General features: G+C 37.1%; 1 protein-coding gene across 1 annotated transcript; it reads left to right on the forward strand.

Annotated features, from left to right (window-relative positions):
- The first annotated feature begins 302 nt into the window (after positions 1–302).
- On the forward strand, positions 303–16,007 carry CRT3 (calreticulin 3). Its single transcript, XM_089413512.1, has 14 exons — positions 303–785; positions 1,205–1,312; positions 2,321–2,513; positions 6,416–6,674; positions 6,846–6,902; positions 7,022–7,069; positions 7,226–7,312; positions 7,433–7,490; positions 7,657–7,724; positions 7,810–7,905; positions 8,053–8,109; positions 8,318–8,431; positions 15,516–15,539; positions 15,734–16,007. The coding sequence occupies exons 1-14, from the start codon at positions 686–688 to the stop codon at positions 15,743–15,745; spliced, it is 1,281 nt and encodes a 426-aa protein (XP_089269638.1). The 5' UTR covers positions 303–685; the 3' UTR covers positions 15,746–16,007.
- Positions 16,008–16,475: the final 468 nt, after the last annotated feature.

The following is a 16,475-nucleotide window of genomic DNA, read 5'->3' on the forward strand; positions in this document are numbered from 1 at the left end:
TTGCAACGAGGACTAACACAAACAAACAACTAACATCTTGCAACGAGGACTAACACAAACAAACAACTTTTCTGGATGTGATAAGCATATTCAATGTTAATGTCCCGACAAAATCGCGAAGGAAAGTTCAATGATAGAAAGCTAGTACAGTAACTCAGTTTCTTGAATTTGAACCAGACCAAAAGGGCTTCCTAGCACAGTGTCTTGAATTTGAACCAGGCCAAAAGGGCGTCAAGTCAACAGTAGTGGCCGTACCCTTATGGTTAAAATGAGCGAAACGTTAGCGTGGGATACGGGGTCATTTGAGTGCCCCGTCGCAAACGCCACAAACACGATAACCTTCATCGAAGAATCTAATCGCGACTGCACGAGGAGAAAAAAAAATAGGACTTTGACTCACAGACCAGACTTATCTAGTGCGTACTTTATCACACTGCGACCCAGTAGACCGCCTCCTATGCGCTGTCAAGTGATATAATTGGGTAGCAGGGGCACAACCCACGCATTGATTAACACTAAGTTTCTTGTGGTCAGGGGTCAAGTCTTCCCAGATTGGAATGACGCATTGACTTTGTGCAGTTGTCTATTCCTATGATCCTCCATTTAGAGGCCTGGAGGATTGAATCCCAGAATGCATTTCCCAATGCTCGCATAACTTAGTTGCCTTGCGTTTTGCCTCGTTTCCATGGGGAGTGTTTCTTCTTTTCTGCTTTTGCTGATATTGCTTGTGTTCTCCCATCTCGGCTGCTTCAATGGGGAGGTCATATTTGAAGAAAGGTTTGATGGTGGGTACTACTACACTTATCTTACTTCTTTCTATTTATATCTTCGAGAATATACTCACTCTCTACTTTTATCACTTCAGTTAGGTATTCTTTTGGGTTGTTATAGATTTTTGTAGTAGATGGTATATGAGTTTGATGGATCTTTGTATGTATTAATTGAGTCAATTGGGGACTCGAGCTGAGAATACTATAATATTATTATTAGGCCATGTTGTGGTCATTCATATTCTGCAGACGTGTCGGAATAGCATGCCCAAACAGTGTTTTAGGCTCTAGTTCGTTGGGGTTTTCTGCGAATGAAGAAAGATTGTCTTTGCTCAAAGCAGGGGCTGTTTGCTACAGTTACGTTTTTGTTTTCTGTTCAAAAAATGAGTGTAGGATCTGAAAAATTGTGCGTGTATTGCTGTTGTATGTTGAAGAGGGGTGGGAAAGTCGATGGGTGAAGTCTGACTGGAAACGAAGTGAAGGAACAGCTGGATCATTTAAACACACTGCCGGAAAATGGGCTGGAGACCACGATGACAAAGGTATTCCCTTCATCTCCCTTCTCCTACTTTTCAGGTCTTTGATACAGCAATATTTTTCTTTTATTAGTACATGAGCTTGTGGTCTAACATCAAAGTAGAGAAATGTAACACCCAAGGTGTGACATAGCCAAGTACAGGACTCAAGTTCTATCTTTCGCCTGTTACCAGTAAGCTGTTGTAATGGCATCCACTGGTCTCTACTGGATACTGTTGTAATCTCACGTAGGGGTGCGTATAAGATAAATACTAATTACCTTCACAGTGACAGAGCAGCGGTTTTTCCTTCCCTTTATATGATTATTAGCTTACAGCCTTAAGTAGATTTCTTAGCTATCATGGAAGTTTGTAAATCCTCTTGCACTCGTGCACTGTCTCCAATCTATTTACAAATTACCTTCACAGTGACAGAGAACCGCTTCTCTTTTCTTATATGATTATTATATTGCATAAATTTCATAGCTGTCATAGCAGTTCTCCTCTTTCACTCTGTCAGTCTATCTACTTTTTTACAAATTGCCTTCACAGTGAAGATCACTACTTTTCTTTCCTTTATATGATTACCACCTTACATAAATTTTCCTTAGCTATCATAGTAGTTTTTCCTCCTCTTTCACTCTTGCAGTCTCTATACTTTTTCCTTTCTCTAATGTGATATATAGTTCATGTATTTCTTGTATGCTTTTGTTTTATCTTGTTTTATGCTTTCAGGGTAGCCTTACATATTGGTATAATGATTGGGCATTTTTACAAATTGCCTTCACAGTGACAGAGCACTACTTTTCTTTTCTTTATATGATTTTTTGTTTTATCTTGCTTTATGCTTCCAGGGTAGCCTTACAGATTGGTATAAATGATTATGCTTTCTAGTCCCATTGAACTATCTTTTGTTTAGACACCAGTAAAATTATCTGATCTTGCTCTTTTGCTTAAGGAGATATCCATTAATGAGTGTCTTCACACTGCCCATTTTATCTTTATGTTGATGAATGTATCAATTGATAATTGTAGGGATTCAAACTTACCCGGATGCCAGACATTATGCAATATCAGCCAAGATACCAGAATTTACCAATAAAGGCAGGACCTTGGTACTTCAGTATTCTATCAAATTTGAGCAGGATATTGAATGTGGTGGCGGGTATATAAAGCTCCTTAGTGGTTATGTTAATCAAAAAAAGTTCAGTGGAGACACTCCATACAGGTATGCTATAGATAGATAAGAGATAAGTTATGCTATAGCAATTTTTATTTCCTTGTTGCAGTTGCATGTAATGAATGAATCCTAGGGATTGCTGCAATTTACTTAGAACCTTTCTTTGCACAAAATCTGATACTATGAAAATAATATACTGAAATCAGCTCACTGGTTTGAAAGGTCTACCCTGATCCCATTAAGACTTAAAACACATAGGGGACAAAGACCAAACATCTTGTCATCATTCTTGTCCTCATGATTTCAAGCATTCTTAGTGTGTATATCCTATAATTAAGTCAACACAGGCTTTCCTCTTTTAACTTCCATGTGTTAATAAAAATATGCCCTTGGTGTTACATTTTCTTCCCTCACAACAGTCCAGGGCTAATCTGTTGATAAAACTGCCAAACTTTTATTCTACTTATGTAGCTTATAGAGATGATGGGAGTGTCCGTCCCTCAATCCCGCTTCATTCTCAGTTCACCTCTTGTAGAAACAGCACATCTGACTTTGGCTGTCTAATCGGTGATGTAATTGTATACTGTTAGTCAGATATTAATTTCTGTAATATTATCATCGCATCCGTTCGGAGACTCAGGAGTTTAGAGTGCCTATATGTATTTGGCAGGCCATTCCTGGTCCTGAATCAATTATCTGTTTATTTATTGAAATCCCATCCTTTCCACAGTTATGCAATAGTTATCTGATATTCTACGGCTTTTGAGTTGAGATGGAGGGAAGTCTCTTGCGCACCATTTCCTTCTCTTTACAGCTCTCTATTTATTTTCAAGCTCTTTTTTGTGGCTTCCTTGTTTTGATTCAGGGAGTTGAACACTCTGTCACCTAGGTGCTTCCTTCTTCCTTACATTTCCATCTCTTATTGGCATTTCTGTCCATGTTCTTTTACTATGCATTTTGCTGTTTCCATTTTGTGATCCAGGGCTTCCTTCTGGTTCAATCTGTGTGATGTGATGTCCCATCTGCCATCCCTGCAATGGGGTCAGTGATATTCGTGAGTGGCATCTTTTGTTCTCTCCCCAGCACTGCACCTTCTTTGTTCACCTCTTGCTGCAAGATCATAGTTAGTTCCACGTCTACACAGATCCTTCAACAACGGATTCATATACATTTTCTATCCAATTTGAGCAAAGGACCTTTTGCACATTACAGTTATCTATGAAAAATATTTTCAAGCTTTCTGTACATAAAATTCATCAAGAAAAATTTAGAGCGCAATGACATGGATGTTGTTCAGTTTCTTCCAAAATAAGTTCTGAAGCCATTGTCACTGAGTGCTCGGTTGTTTGGTAAAGTGGAGGCTGTTGCTAATCCCCACACCAGATTTTCAGTCCCATCAGAGACATGTTCACATGTTGTGGACAATCTCACTTGTGTAAGTGGGTCATTTCATCTGGTTGGGGCCAGGTGCAAGTCTTGGGTGAATTTGGCGGAATAGATAACCCGTAATCATGGTATATTAGTTGACTGATTAATTCCATGTGTTGTGAGATGTATCTGGTTTATTGTAATATCCCACATTGGAAGGTTTTGCTTGCACGTTGTTGACCGGAAGCTTTTATCAAGAAAAATATTCAAACCTATCAAATAGGTCATATCATTAGGTTGTCCCATAATCCATTGGTGTTCTCTGATGTTCCTTTGCTTATTTTGTATCAGATTCCACATTGGATTTGGAATTTGAGAATAACTTCTGACTAATGGGTATCTCCTGTATTGAATTCCTAGGTTGTCTTTCCTTGGCCACCGTTATTAGTTGGGCTGATAAATCACAACTAGTTTAATGGAACTATTGAAGTTATCTAGATGTCATTGTAATTTTAGCAATAATTTCTTAAAGTTTGGAAGGATACAACTTGGCAATTATGAAAGTAGATTTTATTATCGGCCACTTTTTAGGGGGCAATCTCCATTTCCACATTGAGGGGGCAACCTGCAGTCATAAGTTCTCAATATTCAACATGCCCTCCTTATACATACGATGACTTATTTATAGAAGAGGTAGGGGTAGTGGTTACATACAGTTGCAATTATAATCAGAAAGTATGTTTCTAAAGAGAGAGAGGGAGAGAAGAGTAGAGGATTTTAATATTTTATTGAATGTCCACAATAATCAGAAAGTATGTTTCTAAAGAGAGAGAGGGATAGAAGAGTAGAGGATTTTAATATTTTATTGAATGTCCACAAGGCCAAATGATCTATGGAACTAAAGAGTTACTTTTTGAAGCCAAGCCTTTGCAAAAGTAAGAAATTTGGATTGTAGAATTGCTACAATAAATAGTAAAGAAGAAGGACACGTCTATGAAGCATGCCCTGCACGAGTCAGTGAACTACTTATTTGGGTGGACTCCCTGCAGTGGGTCAACTAATTCAGTCTGGCTTGCCCTTGCCAACATGTCCCTTAAGTGCATCATCTTTGAAGTCCTTATGCGATATCTTCAACCTGTCAATCTTGGAATATTTCTGATGTGTTTGTATGCATCACAATAAAGCGAGAAGTGTTGTTCTTTTTTTTCAAGTTTCAACTTCCGCTTATCTTCATGTTTGACAAATCATGTAATCCTTCTTTGGGCTCTTTCCGTCTGCCCTTCTCACATCTTCATTTGTGTGAGTATTCTGTAGAAGGGAAGTAACTCTCCACCTGTCTTGGAGCCTCTTCCTCATTCATTTTCCCAATTCAACCTTTCATTGAACTCTAATTCCAAGCATTTGTAGTGCTGGATTATCTTCAGAGGCTCATTCTTTCCCTGATTTGAGTCTGATGTGTCTCTTTTTAGGAGGGAGAATATCCTCTTTGGTTCTATTTGACTTTTCCATTCCCACTTCCCTATAAAATGTTTCTTGTGCCGAGAGATGGCCCTATTAGCTGCCAAGTACTCTCGCTGCTAAGATGACATTGTTTGCATTAGAAGGATTTTTATTATAATACTTGCTATGTTTACTGCACCTTCGCCTTCCTTATTAATCAAGTCCTACAATTTGTCAATATATAGGCTGAATAGTATCGGGGAGAGGGGACATCCATTCTTTACCCCAACATTAGTGCTAAAACTCTCTGATAGGACCTCTTGGATCCTGATCCAGGGCCCAGGCTTTGACTTGTTTGTACAGCTTGTGCACCGTAGCTCTCCACTGGTCAATAACCCCTGATTAGAGGAATGTTACCAATGAGAGAGAGTTCCTAATTAGAAGAAAAGATGTGAAGGGTAATGATACATTTCCAACTCACAACATTGTTTAAGGAAAGATATGTATTATGAATAAAGGATAAGAAAGCATATATTACAGGAACATGTCTGAGAAACATAACACACTCTCCCCCTTCAAAAAGCTTTGATACTCACTCTTATGATTTAGCCATGAACCACAGGATGCTATTCCGGCTTCCCTCTTCCCCATGGCTGGTAAGTCACTGCTAGATCAACCTCAATGAAAAATGTTCTTCAATATCTTCTAGATCCATCCCCCTTACTGGGAAGATTGGTTTGGTGTTGTTTACATAAAGTCTTGGTTTTTAAAGACGGGCATAAAACCCAAGGCTTGGATATTTATTAATTGTAGACGATTTTCAGGGATATGATGAAACATAGGGCTGGTGGAAGGTAAGTCTGTTGTGTAAAAATATCTTTGAAAGAGAAGAAATGCATGTTCCAGAGCTTCTTGTCAGTGGAAGATTAAATGTTTTTATGCTCCGTGTTTAGTCATACCACCCTTTGGGAGTTGTCTTACAGTGAACATGGATACCCTGTTTAGTAAGGGTGACTGGTAATGATATTGAATAGGGTCTGTTATCTGGCCTGCCTCAGTATTAAGAAGTGTATTTTATGATTTAGAATTTGGAAACTCAACTATGTATGGTCTTTTAATCTGTTGTGCTTTTTTATCTGCAGTGTAATGTTTGGTCCCGATATCTGTGGCACAGACAAAAAGAAGCTCCATGTCATAGTATCATATCAAGGTCAGAATTATCCGATAAAGAAAGATCTTACCTGTGAAACAGACAAGCTTACTCATGTTTACACTTTAATTATAAGACCGGACGCATCCTACAGCATACTAATTGACAATAGAGAAAGGGAATTTGGAAGCCTCTATACTGATTGGGATATTCTTCCGCCTCGAAAAATCAGAGATTTGAAGGCCAAAAAGGTATACTGTCTGATATTTTTCTTGCATATTTCTTCTCTAACGGTTACCGCATCACAAGTATTGCATCTTTTTAGTTCCGTCTCCTGTGAACTTAGATCCAGCAGTCCATTCCATGTGATAGATATGGCAGAGTTTTCTATTAACTCATTTGATATGTACTTACTTTGACAGCCTAAAGATTGGGATGATAGAGAGTATATTGATGATCCTGATGCCACAAAACCAGAGGTAAATTTGTACATTTAAAATCAGTGCTTATTTTTTTATATAGCTGAGATTGAAATTGTGATATTCTTCTGAAACTGGAAGTTTTGAAATTGATCAATGTGCACAATTATATCATACAGGGCTACGATAATATTCCAGCAGAAATACCAGATCCAAAGGCAAAAAAGGTTTGTCTAATTAACCTAAAGTTTCCATCCCACTTGTGGAAAGGAATCTTTGTTTGTGCTATAATAAATACATGAGCTTCCAGAGTATAATTGCATGCAATTTCTTAGATTTCAACCTCCTATTCACCACTGGGTTTTCTTCTGTTGCTTCTATAGCCTGATGACTGGGAGGAGGAAGATGATGGGATATGGAAAGCACCAAAGATCCCCAATCCAGCATACAAGGGGCCTTGGAAGGCAAAGGTATGGGTTGGAATGCATCTATATTTGACATATTTTAGTCATGCCATAGGTTTTTTCTGTCCATATCAATGTTTGACAAAAACCTCATTTTTGTAAAATCATGTTACATTTATTGAACAGAAAATTAAAAATCCCAACTACAAGGGGAAGTGGAAAACTCCATGGGTTGACAATCCAGGTATGGGTCAGCACTTCATTGATTTTAGGGAAAAACATTTTAACATTTTTAATTGGTTCTTCTTGTTCAGAGTGATCACCATCTTTTCATTATTCTTATGAAAATTCATGGGTACGTTTCCTGTTCATTCATGTCATTAATTTTGTCTGCATGATTATTTTCGCAGAATTTGAAGATGATCCAGATCTTTATGTCTTCAAGCCTTTGAAATATGTGGGGATTGAAGTCTGGCAGGTAAGAGCTAAAATACTGTTAATATATAAATGATCTTTACTTGTAAATTTTCACCACATCCTAATAATTCTTACCTTTAATGCAGGTGAAGGCAGGCTCGGTTTATGACAACATTTTAGTGTGTGATGATCCTCAGTATGCTCGGGAGGTTGCTGAGGAGACATGGGGAAGAAACAGGGAGGTATTTATATCTCCATCTTGTTAGCTATAGCTCTAGCCTCTGCTTTAGAATTTGAATGATTTTGTTTTTCTGCAATGCATTGATTAAATTTGGCTGGTTATTAACTTTTGCTTCATTCCCATCACATTGGATGCTGTTACTTTGCAGATGGAAAAGGAAGCTTTTGAGGAGGCAGAGAAAAAGAGGCGCGCTGAAGAGGAAGAGGTATTAACATCAAATTTATATTATAAGCTTTTATGTTGTGTTTGAATCCATGTTCTAGTTCTTTATATTATTCCCTTTTATATTATGGTCTCTCCACTACATTCCAAAATTGGAAAATAGTGATGAATAGACAAGATGATTTTCAAATGGCAAGTAAATTTTCTAGTTGAAATGCAATATCGATTTCTGAATTCATTGTTCTCTATAGGAAGCGGAACGGGCAAGACAAGAAGGGGAGCGCAGGAGACGTGAGCGGGATCATGATAGGAGATACCATGATAAAGACCGCATGAGAGAACGACTTCGAAGGAGACACCAACCGGTAGCATATTCTTTGTTCTTTGCTCATTTCTAAATAAAGGAAATTTATATTTCATGTTGGGTTGATGTAGGCTTTTATATTGGCTAAAGGGCTCAAGACAAATAATATATGCTTTGATTATACTAAAAATGACAAAGTTATAGCTTAAAGGAAGACCATAGTATCGCTTCAACCCCTGCTTTCTAACCTTACATAGTCACCCTGAGAATAGTTTCCAAATGTACAATCTGAAGTGGCATCACTTTACCCGACATCTTAATAGAACTTCCTTTAGTATATCAATCAAGATTATACAAACTTCCCCTATACTCTCCTTTATTGCACCCCATACTATGTAACAACTACAATCCGTAGGAAATTTACTGGAACTGCTTTCTAAGTCCAGTTCATAATACTCATCAATGATTGCAATGCAAAACCGAATTCACAACAGTTAGTAACGCTCACTGATTCTGCAGATCAATTCCAGCAGAGCTTTGTCACAGTGATCATGATTTATCACCAAATAACAAGATTTCCTGCATGAATCCTTGCTCTTTTCTCAGACCATGAGCAAAAGCATGGCTGCATCGACTCAAATTTCAATAGATATACAAACAAAACATTTTATTGCATTAACATTTTGTATTAGAAGAAGGTATCTGCACACAAGTTTTCTTTGGGTATAAGATGCTTCTTTTAAATATCAATATAAACAATTGTGTACACAATAGTAATTTTTACCAGAAAAATTAGGGCCACTAGGCAGCCACGGCAAGGTAGAAAAGATTAGCTAAAGCCCTACTAGCTGTCAAAATTGGCCATGATCATACTTCCTGTGAAATCACCATTGAGCATAGAATAAAGCATACAGACCTTGTAAGGTGGCTGGCACAAACCCATAAAAACCATTTTCTCTTTAAGGCACAAAATGCACAGGTCACCCGTAACCAAGATATATAATTAGGCAGTTGCTTGGATGAGACCAGCATTTGGAGTGAAATCATCTTTGTCAAAGGGAGTGGGCTACAAAATATATTATCGGATCTGGAATAAGGAAAGATGGCCCCTTATCTTTCATTAATCTCTTATGCTTTGTCAAGTGACTTCTCATTTTCAAAGATGGCAGGGGCAAGTGTCAGGAATTTGCCATTTTGGGGCCATGCTAGAAGGCTACAAGGAAAGCTGTTGCAGTGCTATTGCCTTTCACAAACAATGCAGCCTGCTTTGTGCCTTGGTATACCCTTTGAACATTGTGACTATTTGGAATGGGTAGAAAGGGTAGAAGTTGTTGGAGTCTCCCTGCTCATGGTACACGAAGCCCCTCCCTAGAACTCCAATAGCTGGTGCAGATGTGCCACATCCAACACCACATTTTACACCCGAACAATAATTTGCATAGAAAGGTTGGCCCAGATTAAAGAATTATTAAACCAGGGAAAGCTCTTAGCAGGCTAAGCTCGATTGAACATAGACTTATTGTGTTCTTTCATAATAGAAACAATACTTTAATTCCTAGAAGTTATCGAGTTTCTTGAAATTTAATGACCCATAACTATTTGTCTCCTTGGAGAGCAACCTCTCAAGAGATTGGAACAAAGGAGGAACTGGCCACAAAATTTAGTGATGGGATTCCTGGTTTACTTAGCATAGACACTAAGCTAAAATAAGTGTTTGAGAATCCCAAGGTGACCACATAAAAGATATTTGAGCCAAGGATGCCAAGGTGGAGCAATCTGTGGTTGACAACTAGACCCTCGAGAATGAGAGACCATTCGAAGAAAACCTTCTTATGTTCAATCAAAGGCTTCCAAGCACTACACAAACAAGAGGCAAATCAATTGTTTGGATTTGAACCCCCACTTCTTATTCAATCAAATATCCAACACAATTTTATAAAAGAGCCACTTGTAGCCATTAAACATCTTATACTTTTTAAAAGCCTTGCCTTTGTTCCAATTCAAATTTTTCCACTAGGTTGTAGGAAACCAAGATCTTACCTTACTAGAGAGAAAGAAAGAGAGAGAAATGATATTAATGTTCACTAAAGACCAAAAGTAGGTCATTGGGACTCAATATTACATCTAGTAGAATAGAAAAGAACTAAGGTAGAAAAAACATAGGTACTGAAAAAGTAGCTAAAACACTAGGATGCTAAAATGATGTGAACCAAGTACTCACTTCAAATAGAAAGAGAGAGGTAAACCCAAGCTATAAAACCCAAGTACATGTACAAAACACCATCAAGGAAAGATGAAGACCAAAGCTAGAAACCAAGATGAGATCAGTCTTGTTGCATGTCTATACCAATGTTCAAAGTGGAAGTAGAGGGACCAATGATATCATCATCTACCACCCTTATAAGACCAAACAAGATCTGATAATATTTGTTGAAGCATGCCTAGGATAAGAGGTGTACAGTGCACAATCATCGAAGGAAGTATGGTGACCCCCTCTAGAATCTTTACTAACTGCCAGGGTCGATGAACCTCTAGAAGTAGAAAGAAAGTGGGCGATGCACACATGCCCTGTTGACTTAGGATGTAGAGGAAGAGCACTAATGGTCCTAAATGTATATAGGAAAACCGATGATGTCTGAAATGATACTAGGGTACTCTAGTAGTGGCATGTTGAGGAAGATACCATCTCACTAACCTATCTTTGCTTAAATGTAGGATGACAACATCTAAAATGCTTAGCACCCCCAATGTCTGGGATGGGTTGGAAGGATTTGATAAGCTTGGTAGCCCTAGTATTGGCCCTAGTGTTCTCCTAGAAAGCTCTACGCTTGAAAGTATCTCCCTGAAAAAGGGCTAAGCATACCTGATGGAGATAGTGGTAAAAGGTCGGTAGGAGCCTCTAAATCTCTATACTAACAAGTATCTCCCTTAAATCACAAAATAAATGGGGCATTGGAAAATCAAGTATTCATTATCCATGTCTTAGAAAAATAAAGGCAACATATCCTATCACCACAAAGAATATGGTGATCTGTCTTAGCTTGTAATAGGTGGAAGCAGACCCTTAACTAACCAAGCGAAATCCTCAGGATGTGTGACCAATGACACTAGAGATAATTAGGATCAATGGTGGTGCCATCTACAATTACTCAATATAGAAGGTTGCTCTGGGGCCAAGGCGCTCTAGAGGAAAGGTCGTAGTAACCTAGATAGATTATTGGTAAATATCATCTCTTATTGCTCTATTGATCATTGTGTTCAATGGAAAAAGGTTGAAGAGAGTATCCAAGGAGTACCTGAAAGAGGGAAGTTGATCAATGGAGATATTGATATATTGAAGAATCAAGCTACTCTTAGAATATTGACATTGACGATGCCCAGTGAAACCTAAGGAAGTGATCCTCTCTAAGGATCTCAATGCCATATATGGTTATTACTTAGACCTAATGCAAAATCACCCAAGGATTGGAGTCCATGAAGATAGAATGTGAACTTGAAAATACTCTCAAGACGAAGAGGATGTGCAACAAAATTGGCCTACACAATTCACAAAGGAACAATTCACTTGCACATGATCATATGTTGAAGCACGATAGCCTAAACCCTCTCAATAAATGCTTGGTCCACAAAGTGGTCCATAGATTCTAAACTAGGACTCTAGGCCTTTGACCCATAAATAGTTGTGGGTTTAATGATAATTTTGAAAGGGTACTTCTCTGAAGCACTATACTAGAAATGTATTTGAAGGCACTATGTTACATGACAAAGAGGGAGTCATATCCTTACAAAGATGCAACTAGGAGGGAGGGTTTAGGTTGAGTGTGGGTCAATAAATCAAATCCCTCAATAAGTATTATAAGTAGTAATGTGATCCATATGCTCTCGCTTATAGGAGAACTGGAAATAGGAAAGAACATCCTTGGATAGTAAAGATTATAGCCTTAGTCTTACTAAGGTAAACTAACATCTAGTTGAGACCATAAAAGCAAGCATGTATAGATTTCTTTCTAAATCTTAAGGAGAATGATGGATGAACACCACATCATCAATATAAAGTAGTATGATTATCAAGACATGATGTGACATAAAATTGTTGTCAACATGGATTTGTTGGTGAAGAAAGCCCTCAAGCTCATCTATGTAAATACAAAAGAGTTTGTGAGAGAAAGGACCCATGCATGACTCTGACAATACTCTAGACAAGGTCAAGAATCCATGGGAAATTCAAAATCAACATAACCTAAATGATAGAAAGCAACAAAAGACTTGTAGAGAATCGTTGGCAAGCCTCCTCAATGATGATCAAAAGTGTGAAAATATGGTCAATAGTTTGGAAGTTTCTTGAAACAAGCCAACCCCTTGCTCTATCGTTACCACACTCCAAGTGCTTAGACAATAATTATTGGGCAAGTGTCCTTGATTCCCTTATACACACGTTTATTTGGATTGGCTAGTGCTAACCTATTTTCAACTTTAAGGAAAGTTTCCAATCCCTAATCTAGGCATCAAAGATTCCTTTGACTATGATGATGCCCCTTTTGAAAAGTCCCAAGGTTGAGAAGCAAGCTATCTCAAACAAAACTTTACCTCCATTTAGTGGGATGGGGGACCACCAAAATTAATGGTTGTTGAAAGACAAGCCAAACCTAAAACCTCAACCTTTCTATTTCAGATAAGACTTCACAACCTTACAAGCCTTTTAATTGCTTTAGGAAACAAAGATTCCTTTGATCTTGCCACTAAGGTAACAATGAAAGTTTGCAAGTTCAAGCACAATCGCGATCTATTGTTGACAAGGCTCCTTGATGAATGCAAATTCACAAAAGCATTTTCTAGGCTTTGTTACCTTCTAACACCTTTATAACTCATCTAGCACATAAGGAAGTATTGCCTTTAACTTTTGATGAGTCCTTATACTTCCTAGTCATTGAGAGTGCAATAGAGGTTCCTATTAACTTGATCAAAGCCCTTACCTCCCTCCATATTCGCACAAAGGAAGTTGCAACGAGATTTCTCAAGTCGATGATAGCATCGATAGACAACACCTAACTCAATGAGTAATAGATATGGGTGGTTGCTCAAATATTATTACAAATTTGATACTTAATAGCAATAGCCAAAGGTTTGGTTAGCCATTTCGTAATTTTCTTTTCCATTTGTTGGATATCCATGCCCCAAATTTTCCAATACAAGACTTGAAAAGGCAAGGGGATACCTTGAATCATAAAATTGATGTGACAAATATTGTTTGTGTTTAGTGTAGTAATGATGAAATGACGGAGCGCTTTTTAAAGGTCTTGGGCTACCATAGTGTCTCAGAGAGGTCCCATGAACTTTGTTTATAGCATTGGGTCTTGTGTTGAGCACGCACTTATACTAAGAAGTTGGGGGGAGGGGGGCGGTGGTGGTGGGGGATTGATTCAATATAAGACAATTTTTACTTATATAAACATTCATGAACCATAAGAAAACATTCACATATGAGATCTGTGAGTTGCATAACATGGAACACAAGATATATGTAGAAACCCTTCTAGGGGAAAATTGCAGAACTTATTTTTATAATTGTTTGTAGGCACCAACCTACTATTACAAATATTTGTAGGTAGCAACCTATTGGAGACACCAATCCCCATCAATTAAACTGTGGTAGGCACCAATCTACTCTTGCAAATCTTCATAGACACCAATCTGTTGGAGGCACCAGTCCCCACTGCTAACTTCTAAGCACCAACTTAGCAAGAGACACCAATCTCTTTGTTTGTACGGTAACTTTCCCAAAACTTGTTGATTTTTGGCTTTTTCCCAAGAGCAAACTTGTATGGCATGTCACATGTCCAATTCTTTATATTTGGTAATGAATTTTTCGCCTAAATCACTTCGATCTATCTCCTGAGATCTCTAAAAATTTCACAGTATGAACTATGAAGTGTCCCAAAAAAGTAATTATAATGAAGATGCCATGATCACTCTTTTGAAGTTGATTTCAAGACCATTCACAAACCCTAACTTCCACAAGGTATATCTTCGGCTTTATAGTGAAAAAAAATATGGAATTTTTACCAAACATATCTTGAACTCTTTCTCAATATGCTCAAAATTTCACTGTTTGATTATTCGCAAAAATTGAATTAAGCAAAAGTTCCAAACAACAATAATGCAAGAAATTGGAAGGAACTCCATTGTGTTCATAGATTCATAATCCTTGAGGAACTATCTGTAAAAGTCCCATTAACATGTTGCTTGATTCCTTGTTTAGGAAGGGATATCCCTCTAATCAGGCCTTGGCCCACCCAATGAGAGATTAAATATCCCATGGCATCAACTACCATATTATAGAGTTTTATAGGAGGAAGCCTTTGAGAAAATAGTTTCTAGTTAATCGTATTGTCGAAAATCGCATATGCAACCTCCATTCTCCAAAAACTGGGATTCTCCTTCAAAAATTAAATCTGTCATTTTTTAGGCTAAAGTTGGCCACAAAATATTCTAGAATATATGACCAACTAAATTTCTCCCTTAATTTTCTTACCCTAGTTGCTCTCCACCTAGTGCTTTAATTACCCTTTCATTTGAGAAAAATACCTTTATGCAGAGAAGTAGATCTTTTTAACTGACACGCTATCTATTTTCTTGTAAAAAAACATAAAATATACCAAAAAAAAAAAAAAAAAAAAACAAAACAAAAAAACAAAACTATAATAATCATACTAAAATAACAATAATAATGATAATTAAGAGACACAACCCTTCACCTTTGTGACTAGTCAATGCATATAAGTGTACTGTCACAACGCACTGTATCAATCTCATATCTTATTCATTCAATATTCTTCAATTATATAATTATTATCCTATACAGATTTCAACTCATTGTCCTTATGTTGTTGGATATTTCATATTAAAACTATTGTTCATTTCATTTTACATACAATTTTACTGTTTTTCTCCTTGGGTAAACTACTAAACGTGTGTTATGAAATATTTTTTTGCCCAAGCTAAAATCCTATCTAGGGTTCCATTGACAATCAGCATACAATTAGTTTTTACTATTTGCATGGCTTTAAATGTATTTGTTAGTTTCTTTTTCTCACTTTTATAAGTCATGAATGGTGACTGACTTTTCAATTGTTGATTGCAAGCAGCATGACGACTACGATGATTACCATGTAAGTAATAAACTGTCCAGATTATGGGTTGTGTGAGTTTTCTCGAAAATATTGAGCACAAATGTTTGCTTCTGAGAAGAAAGTCTTTAATTTCATTTTGGTAATTGATATCTTCTTTTCTTTTGAGATACCCAATGAATTTCAGGATGACTCAGGAGAAATACAGCTGATCTTTTCTTTTCTTATGTTGCCAGGATGAACTGTGAGACGTCCCTCAACAGCAATTAAACTGCAATCCAACATGAAGAACATCTTTATATATTCACTAAGAAGGGCACAATGCCCTTTTTTGCAATTTTATTCTAATCTAGTATATTTTGTTTGTGCATGTAAATGCTTCAATGAACATTCAAGTCGAAGTCACTTCTATTGTAATGAAATTGTGTTGGAATTTTGAATGTATTGAACTATTTTCATTCACAACTATGCGTTTAATAAGAGTACATTTTACCTTTCTTGCCACAGAAATGACTAGTATTTTTGCGGTTGTGTTCCTGCAGTATCTGTATTCTATTGTGCTGATATTTTTATCGCAATGATCGTGTTTTTGTATTCTTAGTGGTAAGCATTTTTTTGGTAACCTGCCATATATTTTATAATCGACTTCTATTTTCATCCTTCACTGGACTATATTCGGCCTTCCAATGCGAAGTACTGGGAATTCTATCAACTATGTTAGCAATGATAAATATCTATTCAGATTGAGGAAAATATAATATGTAGAATTTATATATTAGAATCATTTGTCTCAAATCTTCTCTCTCAAAATAAATTATCTGACATACTTTTAGATGGATTAAACTAGAATTACCACCTGTAAAATGCCTAAAGTAGATATTTAGGTGTTCAAAATTTACATGAGTTAATATGAGAAAAGCGAGCACTCGGAACAAAGAGATAGAGCAAGTGGTTCAATTAAATGAAAATCAGTTCTAT

The sequence above is a fragment of the Pinus tabuliformis genome, chromosome 6 (assembly GCF_031772625.1).
Source record: "Pinus tabuliformis cultivar Carrire ecotype Pingquan chromosome 6, CPIR1, whole genome shotgun sequence".
Classification (NCBI taxonomy): domain Eukaryota; kingdom Viridiplantae; phylum Streptophyta; class Pinopsida; order Pinales; family Pinaceae; genus Pinus; species Pinus tabuliformis.

Coding starts and splice junctions, on each gene's coding strand:
- CRT3 (XM_089413512.1), top strand. CDS start 686: ATGGGGAGTGTTTCTTCTTTTCTGCTTTTGCTGATATTGCTTGTGTTC. Junction 6,675..6,845: donor GAGATTTGAAGGCCAAAAAG/GTATACTGTCTG, acceptor TTACTTTGACAG/CCTAAAGATTGGGATGATAG. Junction 8,110..8,317: donor GGCGCGCTGAAGAGGAAGAG/GTATTAACATCA, acceptor TGTTCTCTATAG/GAAGCGGAACGGGCAAGACA.